General features: G+C 46.5%; 1 protein-coding gene and 1 long non-coding RNA gene across 2 annotated transcripts; both read right to left on the bottom strand.

Moving 5' to 3' along the window:
- Positions 1 to 3,899: 3,899 nt before the first annotated feature.
- Positions 3,900 to 17,327, bottom strand: LOC144101638 (uncharacterized). The gene is made up of 3 exons (XM_077634779.1): positions 17,034 to 17,327; positions 4,702 to 4,863; positions 3,900 to 4,082 (listed from the first exon to the last, which is right to left on the bottom strand). The coding sequence occupies exons 1-3, from the start codon at positions 17,174 to 17,176 to the stop codon at positions 4,022 to 4,024; spliced, it is 366 nt and encodes a 121-aa protein (XP_077490905.1). The 5' UTR covers positions 17,177 to 17,327; the 3' UTR covers positions 3,900 to 4,021.
- LOC144101639 (uncharacterized) lies at positions 4,870 to 17,027 on the bottom strand. The gene is made up of 3 exons (XR_013308023.1): positions 15,992 to 17,027; positions 12,880 to 12,959; positions 4,870 to 12,699 (listed from the first exon to the last, which is right to left on the bottom strand). It is a non-coding gene; the product is annotated as an uncharacterized LOC144101639 (long non-coding RNA).
- Positions 17,328 to 19,205: the final 1,878 nt, after the last annotated feature.

The raw sequence follows: 19,205 nt of genomic DNA, 5'->3' as shown, positions 1-19,205 counted from the left end.
TGTAGGGGGGTAGAGACAGCAAATTTTTTTTGTTCCACCTTGTCTTTGTAATGGTTCATAACACATCAGTAAACAGTGATCACGATGTAGAATCCACGAGCGCCCTATAGTAATCTACAGCTGAATTTCTTCAACCGTTTTGGTTTAAACGCCCCATAGTGGCCAAATCACAAGTAGCACTGAGATCATGCAAGGCATACAAAAGGGAATACAACATATTAACCAGGAGTTTTTAACTAGACCCATTGGTTCCATTGTACCCCAAGAAATTGTCCTGATGACATATGTTGTCATCACCCCCAGCTACGCTTCACTTCTCTTAAAATCCAGTCTGTGCTACCCTATAATTGCAGCTCCGGGGCTTTTTCAAGATTGCCATATTCCAATTAAACATCTACTGTAGGTTTCTTTCCCATTCCCGATCACTTCCACGAAGTTTGGCAGCCATGCGATACTTCATTCTGGTACATACAGAATTCAGTTTAGTTTCCATGCCCTTAGTTCACATGATTTCTACAGGGGGAATTGCATTTCTGACACCCCAAAGATTCCCTACACGCAAATACCTGGTCGCTGCTGCACTTATGGAATTCTGAGGCTTGTATTGGGTCATCTCGGGCATTTTATAATAGGACTTTTTGTTTTCAGTGGCCACTTAAACATTCAATGCACATACAGGTACAACGTTTGAATTGTCTTTGCTGCATTCCATGAAGATCATCCCTGGCCATGGACAGAGTTTTGGTATGCTGTTTTCGCTGTTTTAATATGGCTCCACTTCGTACAGTAAAACCTCGTTGATACGTTATCGGCTCATAAGATTCGCCAGTTTGTGCGCTCAAAATCACGGACATTAAAAATGCCCATGGAGTTGCACTATAAATCTCCTGGTTAATATGTACGAAAAAAGCAGTTTTTCAGCTACTACGGTTAAAATTTAAACAAATTGCGGTCGTATAATACGTTTATTGACCAACAGCACATGTGTAAACATGCAAGTGGGCGGAACGTGACAGCGCGCAACATAGAAAGCTGAAATGCAGTGGCAGTCGCCCACCGTGGTGGCTTCTCTGTAGTGCCTCGATGCAAGAGGTGAAACACCCCCACCACTCCCAACAAAAAAAAGGTGCGCTAGCATTCGAGACAGCAGTTTTTGAGGGGTGCGACATGCTGAGGTTTCTGTGTGGTGCATAACGGCAAGGGGGTGCTGCATCTACGAACCACAGCGATGCACTTTCATACGAGCGGGCCACGTCTGGGGAACGCAACAGAAATGCTGCGACAATCAGCTGCTGCGGTGGCTTCCCCGCAGTACTTGGGTACTATGGGGCGAAGCATCCCGAAATGAAGAAGAGATTTTGGTTACTCTAGTCTTTGCCGTCGATGGACCAGATGCGTTCCTTCCATGCTCAAGACTGTGCAAACGTGGACTAAATTCTGCGAGCACTAGAAAAGATCCGCCATCTTCCGCAAAGAAATGCTAACAGACACTTTTACGAGGTGAAATTGTTAGTTAATGTCTTTGTACCTCATTGAAAAGTTACATTTCTCAAAATTAGACAGTTTGAATCGTAAGTTTTTCTGGACGAATACGTTTTTCCGCAATTTTTTTTAAACGCATCAACGAGGTTTTACTGTATTTAGAAAAACAGATTATGGTGAGAGAGGGGACTTGACGTAATGCGATGCGCTGATAAACTTCAATGACTATCGGTTATCTTACCTTTGCATTACATGCTCTACCCATGCCCATTGCTACTTCTTGATTTCTACAAGGATGTCATTAACATGCATTTGTTCTCCGACCCACTCTGGCCTCTTCCAGTCTCTAAAAGTTACACCTATAATTTCCCTTTTAACAGCTTGCTGAGTTGTCCTTAAGTTGAACCCTTTTCCCTAGCTTCCATGTTTCGGTCCCATAGGCGAGTCCCGGTAAGAGTTATATACCTTTTCTTGAGGGATATTGTCAAATTGCCATTCATGATCCAAGAGAACCTGCCAAATGTGCTCTTCCCCATTCTCAATTTTCTAGTTCTCTCACTCTCATGGTCCGGATCAGCGGTCACTACCTGCCCCAAGTACATGCGTTCCCTTGCAGCTACAAATGCTACCAACCCATTTAAAATCTTACTGATAACCTAGCTGGTTAGAACGACCTGGCAAAAATCTAGGAATGGACTTATTTTTGGAAATGTGGCGGAGAGTTTGAAGGATGCTTCACTCCCGCCACCGGTTGGCCCGGTATTGCACCACCTCCGGGATCGGCCTTGTCTTTAGCGCGTCTGTACTATCCCATCTTTCAACTCTCCTACTATGTGCACGCGGTAGTGATTGTGGCTCGGCTTGAGCCAGTGGGCAGGCATGTGAACTTTCCTTTTCTTTCTTCCTGGCAACAACAAACAGACTGAATGCTAACAAAACATCCCAAAATTCCTTCTACATACGCAAGTACTATCAGTACTCGCCAAATGTTTAGGGGAATCCCCCAAGGTGGAGTAGATTTGTAATGAGGGAGTAATTGCTCCCTTATTACTATCAGTACTATTCACGTAACTACTTGCTGAACAGCACAACTCTTTCCTGCCTTCTCTTAGAAATATTAGGTGTCCATGTTTCCAGTGATCTCAAGAGACTTTCACATCTTACAAATATTTCTCACTAAGCCTACTGTACCCTTCGCTTCCTTCAATGCAGGCTAGCTACTGTACCTTCCATAAGCCGACCATGCTCCACCTTGCAGATAAACCAACCATACTCCATCTTACAGGTCATTTGCAGTGCTGTGAGGGCCGCGTTGATCTTAGCCAATCAGAATGGTGTGCGCTGCTAAACATGTTCCTCCATGCCCCTCACCCCGCGACTGGTGGCTCCATCCCTGGGAAGGAAAGAGCATCTGAGTCCAGCTGCTGCACGCAGGACATTCTGCCGATGGAGGCTCACCACTTCTTTGCAAGCCTCTGCATGCTGTGTCTGTATGGATTATCTCTGCTAATTTAACCAGTGAATGAAATGTTCACTATACTTTTAAAACACCATCCTGAACTGCCTTTTCAATTACTGCAATAACAGTTTGAAAAATAGTCACAACACGGTCTAAATATTTAAGGGACTTTTGTTGTCTTCCCTAGCCCTGATTGGACGAGAGCTCCGCCTTTTGCAGTGCTGCAAACGACTTGCGAGATGAAGTATAGTACATGCAAACCTTGAAAGGCCCAAACTGGAGTGCACATGTGCGATATAAGACCCACATAATCTAATCAATTCAAAACTACTGCTAGAATACAAGCGCTGATAATCTAAAACTTCCCAGCCTACAAGCACACTGGACACTACCTACACCCTGCGTTGTCACCAAACAGCCCGGTCATTATACCAATTCACCGGAACTCCAGCTGCATCAGCCATACCATGGCCATGTACCCACCACATGCCCCAAAGGCTACGCATTTTTGTAAGGACACCTATCAACTGGAAAGATGTATCCTCAGATGTCATTCTTCACCCTAATCTCAGTCACCTCAAAACCATAACTAAAGAACAACACACTCTGGGGTCTTTGAGGTTCATGTAAATAAACAGCTGTTTTTCCACTTGACATTCTGGCTGGCTGGCTCCTGGGACACACTAACGCAAGAACTGAAGCCAATTAAAATGACAGAGCAGCAATTACATAACTGTTTCTGTATGCTTCACGAGATCTCAACTTGTGACATATCCACCCTTCGGCAGCTAAACAATCGACAAGCCTGGCCAAATTTCATACGACGATTTGAGTGTTTACCATCTCCTGTGCAGCATTCCAAAGAAAGCAACATAAGATATTAGGTGCCTCCACCCCTGAAGCCAAGTGCAGTGCACATTCCCGCTCTCAACATACCCAACAGAAAGAACACCACTGCTTGAAAGTTGTTCTATACCTTTAATGCACACCACAAATGGGCCGACGCTTACAGAGTCCCGTAGCAGAAAGTGGAGAGACCGGGTGGCAACGGCAACCGCCGAAGAACTTGGGAGGGCTTCCTCACATGCCGTTGATGGCTAGTATCTGGATCTCAAACTGCAGGTCTGCATTTGGCGGAATCGTGAAGCTAGGTTAAGGACAAACAAACAACCTGAACGCATTTCACACATTTTCGTTGGAGAACATTAACACCAACCGTTCAGGAGCGCCTTCAATAGCAGATGCACCACCAATTTGAACAAATTGTGTACCATTTCTCAGGTGCACACCTCAGAATATACGTTGTTGCAGCATTAAATTAAGGCATGAAATTAAGAAGTTTGCACTGTTCCACATTACACATCTGCTGACAGTTGCCAACAGCTAAAAGTGAAAACAAGAAAACACGTGAAATTGTGTTTCCTTTCTGTATGAGCCTAATCTATACGACAACTCCTTATAAAAAAAAACCAAGGGATCCAATTTTCTGTTCTACTGACATGAACTGTGCGAGGAACGTTGCCCCCACAGGCTACTGCAGTTACAACAAATCTAGCTAAAAGTCTACCCTGACTTGTCTGCGTTTCCAGGAGCTCACTGTCCTCGCAATATTCCGCAAAGCAATGCCACACCACTACTTTAGCAACCAAGATAGCAAATGAACATGCGCTTTCACCCGCAATATCCCATGATGATGCCACTTAAGTTTAGCCCGCAAAAAGCCGCCTGCAGAGCGACTGCCATAGACAGAAAAAGGATATCCCCATGCTGGGAATCCCTGTGCGCCGTACGCCTTGAGGCCGCAGATGGTGAGGCGTGACAGCTCGTGCTTCTGCATGGACAGGCAGCCCTCGTCCCAGCCACGGATCACCTCGCCAACACCGACACGGAATGAGAAGGGCTGCTGGCCAGGGTCACGGGTGCTGCAAGGCGCCAGAGTGACTACATACACCACACGCGCTCACAGAAGGCAGCGGCGGCAGTGCTGCCATAAACAAACGTGGTGCGCATGCACCCCGACACCCACCCACCCACACACACACACAAAAAAAAAATGGCATAAGCACACACGAGCTACTCTACTTAACGCAACAAGCTTTGACCACCTAGGTAGGGAGGCTCCCAATGTAGTTGTGGACTAAATAACATACTTCTGTGCATATATGCAACCGCCTTTAATACAACGAAATCAACTTCGTATCATATGATTTCATGCCTGAGCAGCAATGCTTCAATGCAGGCGAAATTCAGATGACTCGCCCCTGTTCTCTGTGATGTTGGTGCATGCTAAAGGACACAAAGTGATTGAAATAACTGCAAAGACCTCCACTACAGTGCCTCAGTAAGGTGCACTGTCGGGCTAGTAGGTGTTGCATAATGTAAAGAAAATTAGCACAAAATAGAAACAAAGGACAAGGGAGGAGACACATACAACGATTAACAAGCACTTATTAATCGTCATGTCTTTTCCCTTGTGGGGACTGCCCCGCTTCACCCGTTTTAGGGTTTGTTTCCCCCGTGGTGTCCTTTCTAGTTACCTTAAGTAACAATGGAAGGCCCCTCGGTCACAGAGGGAGCCTACATTTACTGCCTTGCTTTGGGTGCAGACATCTTGGTACAAGGCTGCTTAAAACAGCTGTCAAACATAGTGGGGGTGATTTCTGGTCCCCATTTTGGGGCCCAAGGCTTGTTATGGTATTGGCAGGGTAGCCAAGGCTGGAGTGCAAAAGAGCACGAAGGGGACAGGGGGGATGGGCCTGGGAGCATTGCGTGGAGGACCCTGTTCCGAGGAGAAAGCCACGGTTAAGTGGGGAGAACGTATTTATCCCCCCCGACTGCAACTCCACATCTGGCAGCCCAACGTGGGAACTGCTCTTGAAACTTGGGATGACCGACTGTCCGGACTTGGCGAGTGCTAGGCCTAGCGCAAATTTTGATCGCCAGGACCTGCGGCATGCTTTCTTGAGTGCAAGGTGGATTCCGCTGCAGAATGTTTGACTGTTCGATATGCTGAGCATTTTTCTCCAGAGTTTCTTCAGCATGAGAACCACATGGTATGCATCGAGGGAGCGCGAGGCTTAGAGCCCGCGGAAATGCCACACCTGAAGCGAGTAGAGAAGACGCGTGGGTGGTTGGAGTTTTCTAGTATATTTTTCTCTACAGTCTCTGTTTCGACTCTGGGAGTCGCAATTCCAGGAGCCGGGTGGCTTGGGGGCTATGAGCTCACTGGTATTGCAGCATGGCACCGGGCTCTCCAACACCGTCCAAAACGGTGGGCGCCGACCGCTCAGTGAGCTGGGTAGGACAACACCACAGGGCTGATCCACCTCCTCGCGGCTGCGCGCACGTGACCCTTTTCGGATCTTTGCTTTGTTGACAGTCATTGTCAGAGTGGTAGCAAGGCCTGAGGCTTTTCGGAGCTGCCTGCACCACGTCAGAAGAGACACGACCACCAGACCGTGGTGTTGAGAAGGGGAGCAAGTTGCCGTCCACCTATTTTGTAACCTTGCATGAACTGAAGTCTCGTTCATCTCAAGAAAGAGCTCTGTTCACTCGAACTACGCGTTTGCACAGCCATCCGACAGGTTTCTTTCTAGTGAGCAAGCATTGCGCCACAAGGTCCTTGCGGTCGTTGTTTCCCCTCCTGTGACCCATGTTAAAGGCATACGGAGAGCGTTTCTGCAATCATGCAGATCCAGTGGAACCACCCAGGTTTGCTGCCCTCTGTACATTGTCTCGCTGCACCTGTGCGATGGAGCTGCCTGTATCCTGTTCAACGCACCCATGCGGGGCAGCCGTGGCGAGACCGGTGAGCAGTCACCTCCGGCTGCTGTTATGCAGGCGACTACTGCAGTTTTCAACCGGCCTTCTCTTCATGGGCCTGCGGACACAGTAGTCCATGGGCCATGCGAGTCAACCCAGCGGAGACCTTCACGCCACCTTCGGACCTCCGTTGAAAGACCTGCCTCAAGTTCACAAAGGCCAAGAGACTCCTCCATAGCATGTATACTTGCAGACGCGTGGGTCAATTTAAGGTTTGGGGGGATGCGGGGACAGCCCCGCTCTGTCCCCTTAGGACTGATTCACATGCAAGTGACTGAGTGGCACGTCGAAGCGAAAAATTTCCAACTTGTTGAAACCTCGCCGTTCGAGCCGCTGCGACGACTCAAAACAGGTTTTGTGCCACGGCGGCAGGAATCGCCAGCATTTTCGCTCGCATGTAAAACAGGCTTAGGGCCTGTTCCCAGCGGAGTCCTCTCTAGTTACCTTATGGATGAATGGTAGCAGCGTCCCTTTTGAAACGGAGTGGTGGCAGTTACCATCATGCTCTGCTTTTGTTTTACTTTTTATTTAACAAGGGAGGGCACTGGCGTCGCAGCGCCATGGACGGCGTGATTGCTACGTGCACTGGAGACACCTCGCTCTTCGGCTCAGGAACTCAATGGCGCTCCACTCCATCAGCGTTGCGAGGCTTTGTGGGGGAAGGGGGACATTTTCCCACTCGCGCGTCCTGTCCGGCCTTGGAGCTTCTCCCCTAACCCAGCATGGGCGAAAGTTCTCGCGTAACCTTGCTGGTGATTAGGATGACTTCGATTCCTTAGTGCATTTTGTTGCTAGCTGGCGTTATTGCTGTTACAGCAATAAATGCCTTGTTTCTGTCAGCCAGTGTCGCTCGCCGCTCCTTTGTTTCCCCCAGAGCAAGGCTCGCCGTGGCAGGTGTGCGCTCAGTAGCGCTCGCAATCACGTGGTGGGGTCAGTGGTTTTTGAGTTGTCAGCCGCGGTTAGGTGGGAAAACATACTAACTCCCCTATTTCAAAAACAATTTTGGCACTAATTTTCTTTTCTACAAAGCCTCTTTCATCCATAAATCGGTTCTAATAAAGTTGTGGTATGTCTGTGATGTTAAGACACCTCTTCATGAATATTCTCCAGCAAAACTTTTTTGTGCTCTGTAGAAGCAGAGTTATCTATAGTTAATTTGAATTTCAGCATTTTCGAGCCTTTCCCTCTCGTCTTGTCACTTTTTGCGCGTTGAAAAGTCAGCGCTCCTCAGCCGGCCCTGCCGCCGGAGGCGGAGCTTCCCGACTCGCCAGAACTACACTGCTCATTTGCCGTGGCAAGGTAGCTGCACGTCTGAATCAGCAACCAACCCTGAACTGGTATACGCAGGAGCCGTGCAAGCATAAATTGTAGGAAAGGGCTCGCCAACTGTCGCGTGTGATTGTGGGTTCTCTGCTGCATGTAGAAGCATATTATTTGACTCAGGTGTTCATGACAACACAATGCAGTCATTGAGTGAGTTGATGTGCTCTCCTGCGAAGGTGCTTCAGAGCCGCTTCAGCTGGTTGAGATGTCCAAAAAATGGAGCAGTTACTAAAACCTTTCTTTTTCTTGAAACCAATTTTCAGATTCATTTTTCACGATTTCGCACTGCTGCATCCCCTATGCTCTTATATTCATTATTCCTTGCCAAGTGACTAAACAACTGCTTTTAAATGAACAAGCTGACGACTTTTTCAGGACTAGGCCTCCATCGATGTAATTTTTGCCATTCGGGGATTGCCAAGAAATATGAATGCAACATGGCACCCATAACTAGTCCCACCACGCGATCTACTCACTCATCACCTGAAATCTGCCTATGTCTTCAAATGCTGCCCGTATGATGCAAAATGTTTGCTTCCAACCTGTGGGCCCTGGTTCTATGTCCAAGAGTGTTCCTGGTTATTCTTAACTCCCTCTACAAGTTACAAGCTAGCAAGAGGTAACAAAAGCTTGCAGTGAAGAACCAGATTTGAGGCTACTAGCTGAAAAACAAAGGCGACATTACTGCCTTACCGACACTACTGCATTAATGGTACTGACGACCATATCTGAAGGTGCGCCAAAATTGCCACGGTTCCGAACTTTTTATAAATATCAAGCGTTATCACATAACCTCCCATGTATACTAAACAAAAATACTCCCACTTTAGGATTGAGTAGAAGACGTTTGAGATCTTGTTTTTTGCAATTGCTATCCTCTGGTAACACTTGTTTTGTTATACTTTCTTTTGTTACACCTTATGCTTTTTTTTTCTTTCTGCTCTTGTGCTTCACTTCATGCAAATCAATTGTACATACAATGTTTTTGCCACGTTTCTTGAAATGTTTTTTATTTGTTTGATGTCTGACATGTTATTTACCTGCTAAAACTTTCAGTGCTCCAAATATTGTACAAAATCTGTATTTACTGTTGAAAAGTAGAGGTGACATGTCTGTTTTAACTAAAATATGATGCTACTGATACTGCTCTGCTATGTATCGGTCTTCTTGGCCTCAGTCAAGCTGTATGAGCACCTTTTAGCCAGGGAGTCCCTCCAGGCACTTTCTGGAAAAAATAAACACTGAATTCCTTACCACTTAAAATTTCTTCTATCCTGTTGCATTAGGATGAAAACCCAGAGGCTTGAGGAATAAAAGGTTGGAAGTTATGCATAACCTTGAACAAACCCCACAGCGAACAAAGAATTCTCCATGCACAAGCCACACCATAGGCAGCTCAAGAATCAACTTTTAAGGCCTTCAAGCTGTAAAATAGCTAGGTACAGCTAGATATGTCAGCAGATCAGCTTATGCCACATACACACATGCACTCAATACAAAACAGCACAATTTCAAAGCTTCCCGTGAGTCTGGATTAATTCACAATGAAAGGCATTAGTATTAACTCATTCTGAAGAGATGATGGAACTGTAGTGAAAATGCACAGGTCGACCACAGGCCTTCAACTCTCACTTATCTCCACGTGAGGTGCACATGCAATGCCTAGAACTAGCGGTAATTTGACCGTTCAGCTCTCCCGTCCTTGACATATTGCACGTTCAAAGGACATAAACAGAGTCCTTCAATTCTTGCACCCCTGACATATTTCCTAAAAATCAGGCTAAACCCAATTTTGCCTCGAAAATGAGCCTTCTAGATTATGCCGATTTTCCAGTTAACAAAGCTGAAGACAAAGCAAGAAAAATTTATGCACATCTACTGCTTATTCCAACGGGGTTCTTTAGTCAACTAGCGATCTTAAACCTTTTTCAACGCTCGTTTTCTAGAGGCGGATGAATTTAAGGACAAATTTAGAAAGGGTCATTTAGAAGCGAGAGGCCGAAACATGGCTTCCAATAATACGTCTTATCCGAGTCGCTGTATGTAGTGCTACCCATGCTAACGATACCCCGATATAAGAACCTCGTGCATTTAAAATCATTGCTGTGATGTTGACTGTTTTCACACACTACAAATACAGGGAGGTCCTTCCTTCTAGCTTAGACATGGGGATGCTCCGCGGGAGATCGGCAACGTACACAACGAAACATTTGTAACAGAGTAGGAAAAAACGTTTTCATTGGTAAATAATTTTTCAGTGAAACCCACGACTTCAATGTTTTGAAATAATGAACAAAAATAGGAAGTTTTATGCACAGCATAAAAACAAAATGTTTTAGTAAACTATCTTGCACTGCAAGAGAAACACTCCGTCCCCCCTCGAAATGGAATTTTTTTTCTGAATAACCCAATTTTAACCTGAATTTGAGCTCAAAAAATATCACAGATTTTTACTCCTGAATTCCGGAAAAAATCCCCCCCCCCTCCCCTCCAAGAGAGCACTACATATGTAATTTATACTGAACCACACAATATCTGCAATACCCAACCACCAAGGGCCAACCAAAAGCTTTATTTTTACCCTAGGCTTCCAAAATAATAGCAGCTGGTCATGGTCCAACTGCACTGTTGACAATTTACATGACTGGCTTCTGAATCGATGCTCACTGCAGTGCACAGGCACTTGCTGCCCAAGAGCGAGCAAAAGGGCTACATCCGTACCATAATTTGCGTGTTGATGCGTTGCTGTACAATCAGATTTGGCTATGTTGATCAATTCAGAAAGCTCAGCAAATTTGGCAGATTTGTACCACAGGAAATTCAGGGGGCACTTAAGCTCTGCCTTAAAGGGGCTGTGAAAGGGGGTCTCAACAAAGATGTGGTGCGCTTAGGATGTCAGAATTTTTTAGATGAGTTTTGTGGAAGCCGAGTTATCTGTAGTCAAAATTTGAATTTCCGCGTCTTCGCCCCTTTCCCTCTCCTCTCGTCACCTTTTGCACAATGAAATGTTGGCGCTCCTCCACCGGCCCCTCGTACACGCACCCTTCGCCGGCTGCCGACGCGTGCGAACCAATGCTAGCAGTCCGCTGCTGACGTAATGAGCGCCACATGACGTAACGAGCGGGGATTAAGGCGAAATCTCAGCACCGGAGGTTGCCGCGAGGCACAAAAGCGCGAGTTTTAAAAACTGTATTGTAAATTATCGGCTCGCTTTTGAGGTCATGTACACAGCATGAACGCTCATTGGCCTGTACTCTACATAATGCGAGCATTTTATAGACAACCTCAGACATCCTTTTCAGAGACCCTTTAACGACTCCTTTCAGCGGCCTGGGGTTCTCTTAGCATATCACTTCGCACAAACGGACTCAATCGGACAAGACACACAAGGAATCCCTTCGAGTGAGTCAAACAAACGTGCCTCAGTGGCCTAGGGGTAAAGTGTCTGACTCGGGATCCAAAGGGCACAGGTTCGTTTCCCATCTCACCCCAATTTTCTTTTCACTGCAATTAATTTAATTTACACTCCTACATGTCATGACGTAGCAATGTTATGACCTTAGATTCACAATTTATGTGAGGTTTTAATCACTTTTTAAATCCGCCGCTCCACACGAGGTGTCACTACCTTTTCGACTAATACGCATTTTTCTCGCTCGTTACGGATTCTGCGCTGAACGGGAGCCCTAACACTCTTGCATTAAAGGATGAGGCGACGAACTGGCAGCCCTAATCTCACTTTTGTGTTCACTCATCTTTTTCATGCTGCTACAGACTGGGTGAATATGCACCCCAACTCATTTTGTCACCTACACTTCCACAGCTACACCCCACTGCAACGGCACTACCATAGTAGTATTACCTATTAAATGGACACGGAGGACTACTTCATCTTGTTCTCAGCAAAGTTAATTCTAGGGCCCTTTCTAGTCATGCTGACGTTTGTCCAGTGGCAAAAGACTCATTTACCGCCGAGAAAACTGGATTTAAAAATCTTCCCGCCAGTTGATTGAAACTTGTGTTCCAATGGGTTGTCGCCATTTTGAAGTAAATGGTGGTGTGGCCTACTCTGGTATTAGCACCAAAAAATCGTTTTATTCGAGAAATCACCAAGTAATGGCGACACCCGAGGTGCATATCCACGAGACTGTTCACTTCTCCGTGACTGGCTGATACCGCACGGTGAAACGCGGAGAAGCGAAACATCTCGCATATCTACTCCCTGTATTTCGACTCTAGCTTATAAAAACTGTCTTCCATGAGAGCAGTCTCTTTACAATTAGAACGCGGTAACCTATCAGTTTATGGTTTATGGGGGGGGGGGGTTTAATGTCCGAAAGCGACTCAGGCTATGAGGGAAGTCGTAGTGAAGGGCTCCGGAAATTTCGACCACTTGAGCTCCTTTAATGTGCACTGACATCGCACAGTACACGGGCCTCTAGAATTTCGCCTGCATCGAAATTATACCGTTGCAGCCAGGATCGAACCCGTGTCTTTCGGGTCAGCAGCCGAGCGTCATAACCACTGAGCCACCGCTGCGGCCAAGGTACTCTATCGATACATGCCCACTTCCATTTCTCCTCGGTGTCCTTTTAAGGCGGTTACGATAGCTCCTGCAATGGAAGGAACATAAGCAGTGAAGGAACATAAGCAGTGAAAGCGCACGGCAAGCGTTGTTAGCAGCAAGCGTGTCAAAGGCCAGCTGAAGTTTATCGCTAACCGCCAATCTAAGAGGAGAGAGTGAATGCCAAACGAAGCAGCCAAAGGCCATGCAAGGCAGCAACGATACTTACCCGCTCCCCCAACACCATCGACCACTAGCAACATTCACAGTCGTCACAGGGAACGGGCCACTTAACCTTCACACAACCCCCTGAAGGGAGGAGAGAAAAAAAGGAGGAGAAAAGAGGAGAAAAACAGAAAAAAAGGCCATTGAAGGGCAGCTTTGCATGAACTTGAGAAGGGGGCACTGATGAGGCTGTGTGTGTATAAAAAGGGGAGTAGCAGATCCAGTGGCAACGGCACTGGGAGAGCAAAGGCAAACTATATGCACAAATGCAACCAGTGCTGAAATGTGCCCGAATGGCACAATCACGTCCAGGCAAACGGGCACAATTCTGTGGAAGAGGGCAGACCTTGTTGTGGTTACGTGCAGTTTGCTCACACGGCACTGATGCATGCGTACTACACATCTGCTTTGTACCGCCCCAGTTGGAAACCATTGCCACTGGGTAGAATTTTTGCTATTAAAACAGTGCAAAAAGGAACGACTTCCCGAACTGTGATGAACGCTGCTTAAAACAGAATGCATATAGAAGAATGCACGGGGCGAATATTTTCAGTTCGCAAGCTGGCTGGTCACCCCTATTGGCTTCCATGCGGTACTTACAAAACCCTTCCTACTTGCGTTACATGGTCACTCATGTCGGCATCTGGCTAGAGCAGGAGCTTTGGCTATTCGGGGATGAGGTGCAGACTTGGTGGAAAAAAAAATAAGACAGGACACACACCTCCCTCGACTTCTCAATGGGAAGCCTGCGCATTAGCTTTAATCATTCATTAATCTCGTTCACCGATTTAACGGGATCCAACTTGCACAGTGCTCGGTGTTGCTGGGTTCAAGAATGAAACAACTGTACTCGTCATCCACAGTCTCTTCCGCACTGTTCACAACAAAACATGCATTTGGCTACTTGAGTTGCAAGGGAACGAGACGAGCCAATGCCAGAACAAAATACTGAAACTGCTCACAGCAAAATGTTTATCCTACAAAGGGAGCACGAATTCTTTTGAAGATCGAGGAAGGTGGATGTAATACCTCGATGTAAAGAAACGCGAACAACCTGGCGACAACACGCTCCGATGCTTCAATTTCTTGTCACCGCGCTTTTACTTGGGTGATAGCAAAAAGACCCTAGACTCGTCCATGATACAGTCTAGGACGACTAATGTTTTTTTTTTTGCACCACCCAGGTAAAAGTGCAATGAAAATAAATTCCAACAGCGGGGCGTGTTGGCGCCAGGCTGTTCGCGTTTCTTTCCATCGAGGTAGTACAGGCCTTTTCACAGAGGGGTCATTATGATGGGCCAGGCTGTGTCCACCCCCAGCCAAACATCTTGCCAAAGATCTCCAAGTTCCCTGGTCTGCGCCTCACCCCCACTGAACAAATTTTTCAATCTCACTCCCTGCTGCTGCATCCAGTCATGTTAGCCCTGGTACCACACCCACTTGGTACCCCACCCCCCAACCACATGACAGCCATCTTTTTCTTCTGCAGGTTGAATTTCTTGTCCAAGGTCCCTTCACCCCTCTTGGATTCTGCCAGCATGTTATGAACTTGTGCTTGTCCCCTAATCCACACTGCATAGCTACCATCACATTCCATCCCACAGCCCTCATTGCTATCCTCAATCTAGTTTCAAGCCTTTTCACTTTTGGATTCACAGGTGGGCATCGCAAGGACGCCACTGTCATACTGTTCATATGAGGAACATCAGTAGGTCACTACTCATAACTCCACAGGGCAGCAGCCCTGATTTCATCCTACTGGCAGCTCAAGATGAAAACAGAGTTTAAAAAAAAAGTATGGTGTGAACAGGCATTGCTATGGGCAGCAATGAGTTTGCGTCTGTGGAATGTTCTAGCATTGAGGTCAGTGCTGCTAAACCTCTTGCAGGGTACCAGCCAATCATTCCAATTTCAACTGTGTCCTGTCCTCTGCACCTTCCTGAAAGGACTGTTTTAGCGCATGTACACAACATATGGTTAAAGGAAGTTAGAAATAAATGGCTACCCATTGTGATGTGGGAATACATGATGCCCACTATAACCGCATGGCCTCTTGGCAATCAACAACGAACGGATCAGGCTAGTAAAGAATAGTTTTGATTGAGAATTGCAGACAATACATCAACAAATCAAGACATCTGCCCCTGAAGTGACGTATGCAGCTTTTTGTGAACCTGCTCAATGGTGAACAAACATTCGTTTATAATGCCAAGCAGAGTGACCAAAATATTTAGTGTTTACCACAGATTTGTGGATAACTACGTACCCAAGGAAATAAAACAAAGCGCATTTAAAATATGCCACTATCTGTAGCAAAACAGCCGGTATCACATTAATTCAATACATTGATTCGACTTAAATACATGTAGCACAACTAATCATTTTGGCTTATAAAAATACAGGGTTGACTTGATAATGCATTAGCTCAAAGAAATGTTTTACCATGGTCACAGAAGCTTGTGTGTGACCAAGAGGAAAATACAAAACACCAGAAAGATAAGACAACTAGGAACGAAATTATTGAAGTAAAACGCATGCCACTGTGCCAACAATATTCATGTGCAGTCGTCATGCATACTAAAGCAATGCCCATGCATGAGAGAAGACCGCCTCAAAGGCTTCAGGTAGTTCCTATTACATCCTTGAGGCTCTCTCCCGTATTACCAGGCTGAAGTCAAATGAAAACATTGCCTGCAAACAAAATACAATCTTTCGGAGTTAATTTCAGTTTCTGCGAACAACTGTGCCGGCTCATTGTTTCACGAAAAAGTCCTGTGAAGTGCTATCTTCAACCAATTACCTGGTAATGCTGAGGCACGCCCTGGAGAAAACTGCCAGTTGCATATACTGGAACTGGCCCTCCCTCTCCATATAACCCCTATATGTACTTTTACAGCTCTTTGTTAAACAGTGTTGCCAAATGCAAAGAGATTCAACTGGTACCACAAGGAACCCCATGAAACTACATTAATAAATTTTCACAGACACAAAAAAAGGTTAATGCTATGGCTTCTGACTGTGTACTTAACTTTTCCAAAAGAACGCAAGATAGTCAATCAGCACAGCCCCCCCTCGTTTGGAACAGTCTGGCCACTAAAGGTGAAAAAATAACTTACCACTGGAGCCCATGCATCCTCCCACTTGGTGTGTGGCTCAAGGGCTCAGATATCATAGGTAAACAACTTTTTTTTAAAACCTTCCTGTTGGTGCGAATCGACTCGGATGTTATCTGCGCTCCCATGCTGCCCCCCCCCCCCCCTCCCCCGCTACAATAATGCCAGTAGGTATCAGATTCCTATAAGCTGCTAACAAGCGCACAGATACGATGCGCAAATCGGCGATTTCGACGCCGTTCTGAAAAATGCGCTCAGCGCGAAAGGCCGATCACCTCGCAACTTTGCATTGGCATGTGTTTGCGTGCTTCGTGGTCGCACACCGGCGCAGATTGACCGCACTGATAACACTGACAGGAGGAAGAAAACCGCGTTCAAACAGGATTTCGAAAAATCGCTCCGCCAAAGGTGATCTACGCGCTTTGTAAACTCAAATATAGAAATGAAGCCGCCATCTCGTCCTACAGGAAGCGAACAGCCCCGGCCTATCGCGTAGAATAAAAGAGCAAGTCACGTTTGACAAGAGGCCTAACATCAGGCCGGCGAGGGCACTTCCAAAGACTCCGTGTAGCAGGGTAGCGATATTCGGGTCCCAAGTGCGAATTTATCACTAATATGCAGCAACAATTCCGTGACTACGCGTTACATTTTTTTTCTTCCTTTTTCCTCCAGAGGGGCCGGACGCAGTAGTTCCCGCTGCTTATGACAGCCAGCGATGCAGGCCGACAGCAATTAACGCTAACATTAAACGACGCTAGACGCATCCGAAGACCGCTTGTGAAATAAGCTCAGCAATGTCAATGCCCGCGAGCCAGTCGACTTTCAATTAACGGTCCGTGAAGCATAACAGGTTTGTTGTTTGTTTGATTTTTATCGCCGACCGCAAACTCGTGCGTAAACTGTGGGCAAAAGCTGGCCGATACGTTTTTTTTTTTTTTGTTCAAGCCGCTCATCGTTTACCGTGTAAACGGGTGTCGAAAAGATGTGCTCCAGCGCACGCTCGAAGGTGGAAATTGCACGCGGTCCCCAGTCGAGGAAGACTTACCTCCAAAATTTCCTGGGCGGATTCGTCAGGAGGCCTGTGCAGTGGACGGTAATGCTGTCGCCGACATTTGGCCGCGGCCCGATGCCCGGCTGTATTACCGTTTTTAGAACGCCGGGCGTGATCTGGTAAGACTGGGCCATCATGTTGGCGTACAGTTTCAAGCCGTGCGGGGTCCGGAGCACGAAAGATAAGTTCCCGGGCGCGGGAACAAAAAGCAATGGACGCTGGTAGCAAGCTGCGCTGGCGTTTCGTTATGCGAGCGTCGGGATGACTGCGGCTGGATTCGACCGAGACGCCGGCTATATAAGGTGGCGCTGGTAGCGATTCCTGTGGCGCTGGATTTAAAGTTGGATAAGCTGTGTGCAGGTACACGAGTGATTAGCAAGAAGTGGCGACATTAGGCGTCTCGTTCGAGATAGATGTTACGTTTGTAGGGACGATGAATGCCAACTTGGCTAGGTCTATTAATGAGCAATCTCACCGACGAAGCAACAGAACTTACGTCACGCACGATATTGGCAAGTTTCCGATAAACAGGGGGTATCTTATCAAAAACGCTAGAGTATGAATATCTCGAGCCAACAGATAAGCTGCAGAAGAAGCAGAACTGTCTAAATTAATCTGTGCCTTTTGCGCCCTTTAAAAACCGCCCCTGGCCAGCTGTACTTTTATGTGCACCTCTCAAGCAGGGTGCGTCTGTGCGTACATACACACGCACGCACGCATGCGCGCGCGCACAAGACCTCAAAAGCGAGCCGATAATTTACAATTTTTAAAGCTCCCGTTTCTGCGCCAAGCGGCGACCTGCGGTGCTGGGCTTTCGCCCGAATCCGCGCTTTTTACGTCAGCATCCGCGCTCGTTACGTCAGCAGTGGACTGCTAGCATTGGTTCGCGCGCTTTGGCAGCCGGCGGAGGAGCGCTGACATTTCAGTTCGCATAAAGTGACGAGAGGAGAGGGAAAGACGCTAAGACGCGGAAATTCAAATTTTCACTACAGATAACTCAGCTTCTACGAATTGCATCTAAAAAATTTTTGCTGGAGGATATTTGTGAAGCAGCAGATATTTGTGAAGCATCCTAGGCGCATCGCATCTTTGTTGCGACCCCCTTTCACAGCCCCTTTAAAGGGAACCTGGAATGATTTCGACGGGCATATTCAAGTGTAACAGATTGGTAGAGGTGGTCTTTGTGGAGATTTGAGTTAAATTTGAAAGCTCTGCGTGGACCCTACAATTTAGAAGCAATTTTAAAAATCGCTGCTCGCAGTAGCTCGAAACTGATAGGGGCGACACACAGCGACACACCTCACCGCGCGCCCCCTACCCCGATGACGTCAGTAGGCAGACCGGGCAGTGAGGAGCTTGCCACCAGGCAGAAAACGGGTGGGCGGGCGGACAGGCAGGTGCTAGTGTTAGGGCACGCTTTCAGGAAGTCCCTAGCTCTCTCCATTCTTCATATGTGGCAATTTGATTGCGTCGACAAAGATAAAAAAACAATGAAACTAGTTTTTGTTGGAAGTGCATAATTTTAGTTCCATTTGTGTAAAGCGTTAGTTGCTACCTTCATACAAAATTGCAACACTCTGCGGACAGCAGATTTTTAGAAAAAGTACATTAGCAGCAAAATAAAAAATACCAAACAAAATTCTTGTTTTGTGGGGGTTTAGCATCCCAAAGTGACTCATGCTATGAGGGACACCCAAATAAAATTTAAATCTAGTCATAAGCCCTAATACAAGCTGCACTGTAAGATTCCTTGTAAATTTTATAGCCATAGCTTTCATTACAACTGTTGTACAGCCAACTTTTGAAACTTATTTTCGAAGTCTCACCCCACCTTAAAGAAACAGCGTTTCAGAACAACCCATGACCTCAGGGTGTTGTATTCCCATGCAAACCAACTACATCGTTAAACAAAATCAGCATTTTAATTTTTAATGATTCACTCTAATGACCAAGTCAGGGGTGATGAAATTGTTCAGCTTATAGCGTCACTTTGATATTACCTTTTGATAAGGAAAAAAAAAATGCTTTAACAATAGGCTATCTTCTACTCAGAGAGTGACACTGGACTTGAGTTGCATCAGGCTATAGTGTGCAAAACCACTGTCACGCATGTGGGCTTTTCCGTCCCCTTTTGCAGTTGATCTCACAAGACTGCCAGCTTTAATC

The sequence above is a fragment of the Amblyomma americanum genome, chromosome 8 (assembly GCF_052857255.1).
Source record: "Amblyomma americanum isolate KBUSLIRL-KWMA chromosome 8, ASM5285725v1, whole genome shotgun sequence".
Taxonomy (NCBI): Eukaryota; Metazoa; Arthropoda; class Arachnida; order Ixodida; family Ixodidae; genus Amblyomma; species Amblyomma americanum.
The sequence above is the reverse complement of the archived record's forward strand: the minus strand, read 5'-3'. Positions and strand labels throughout refer to the sequence as shown.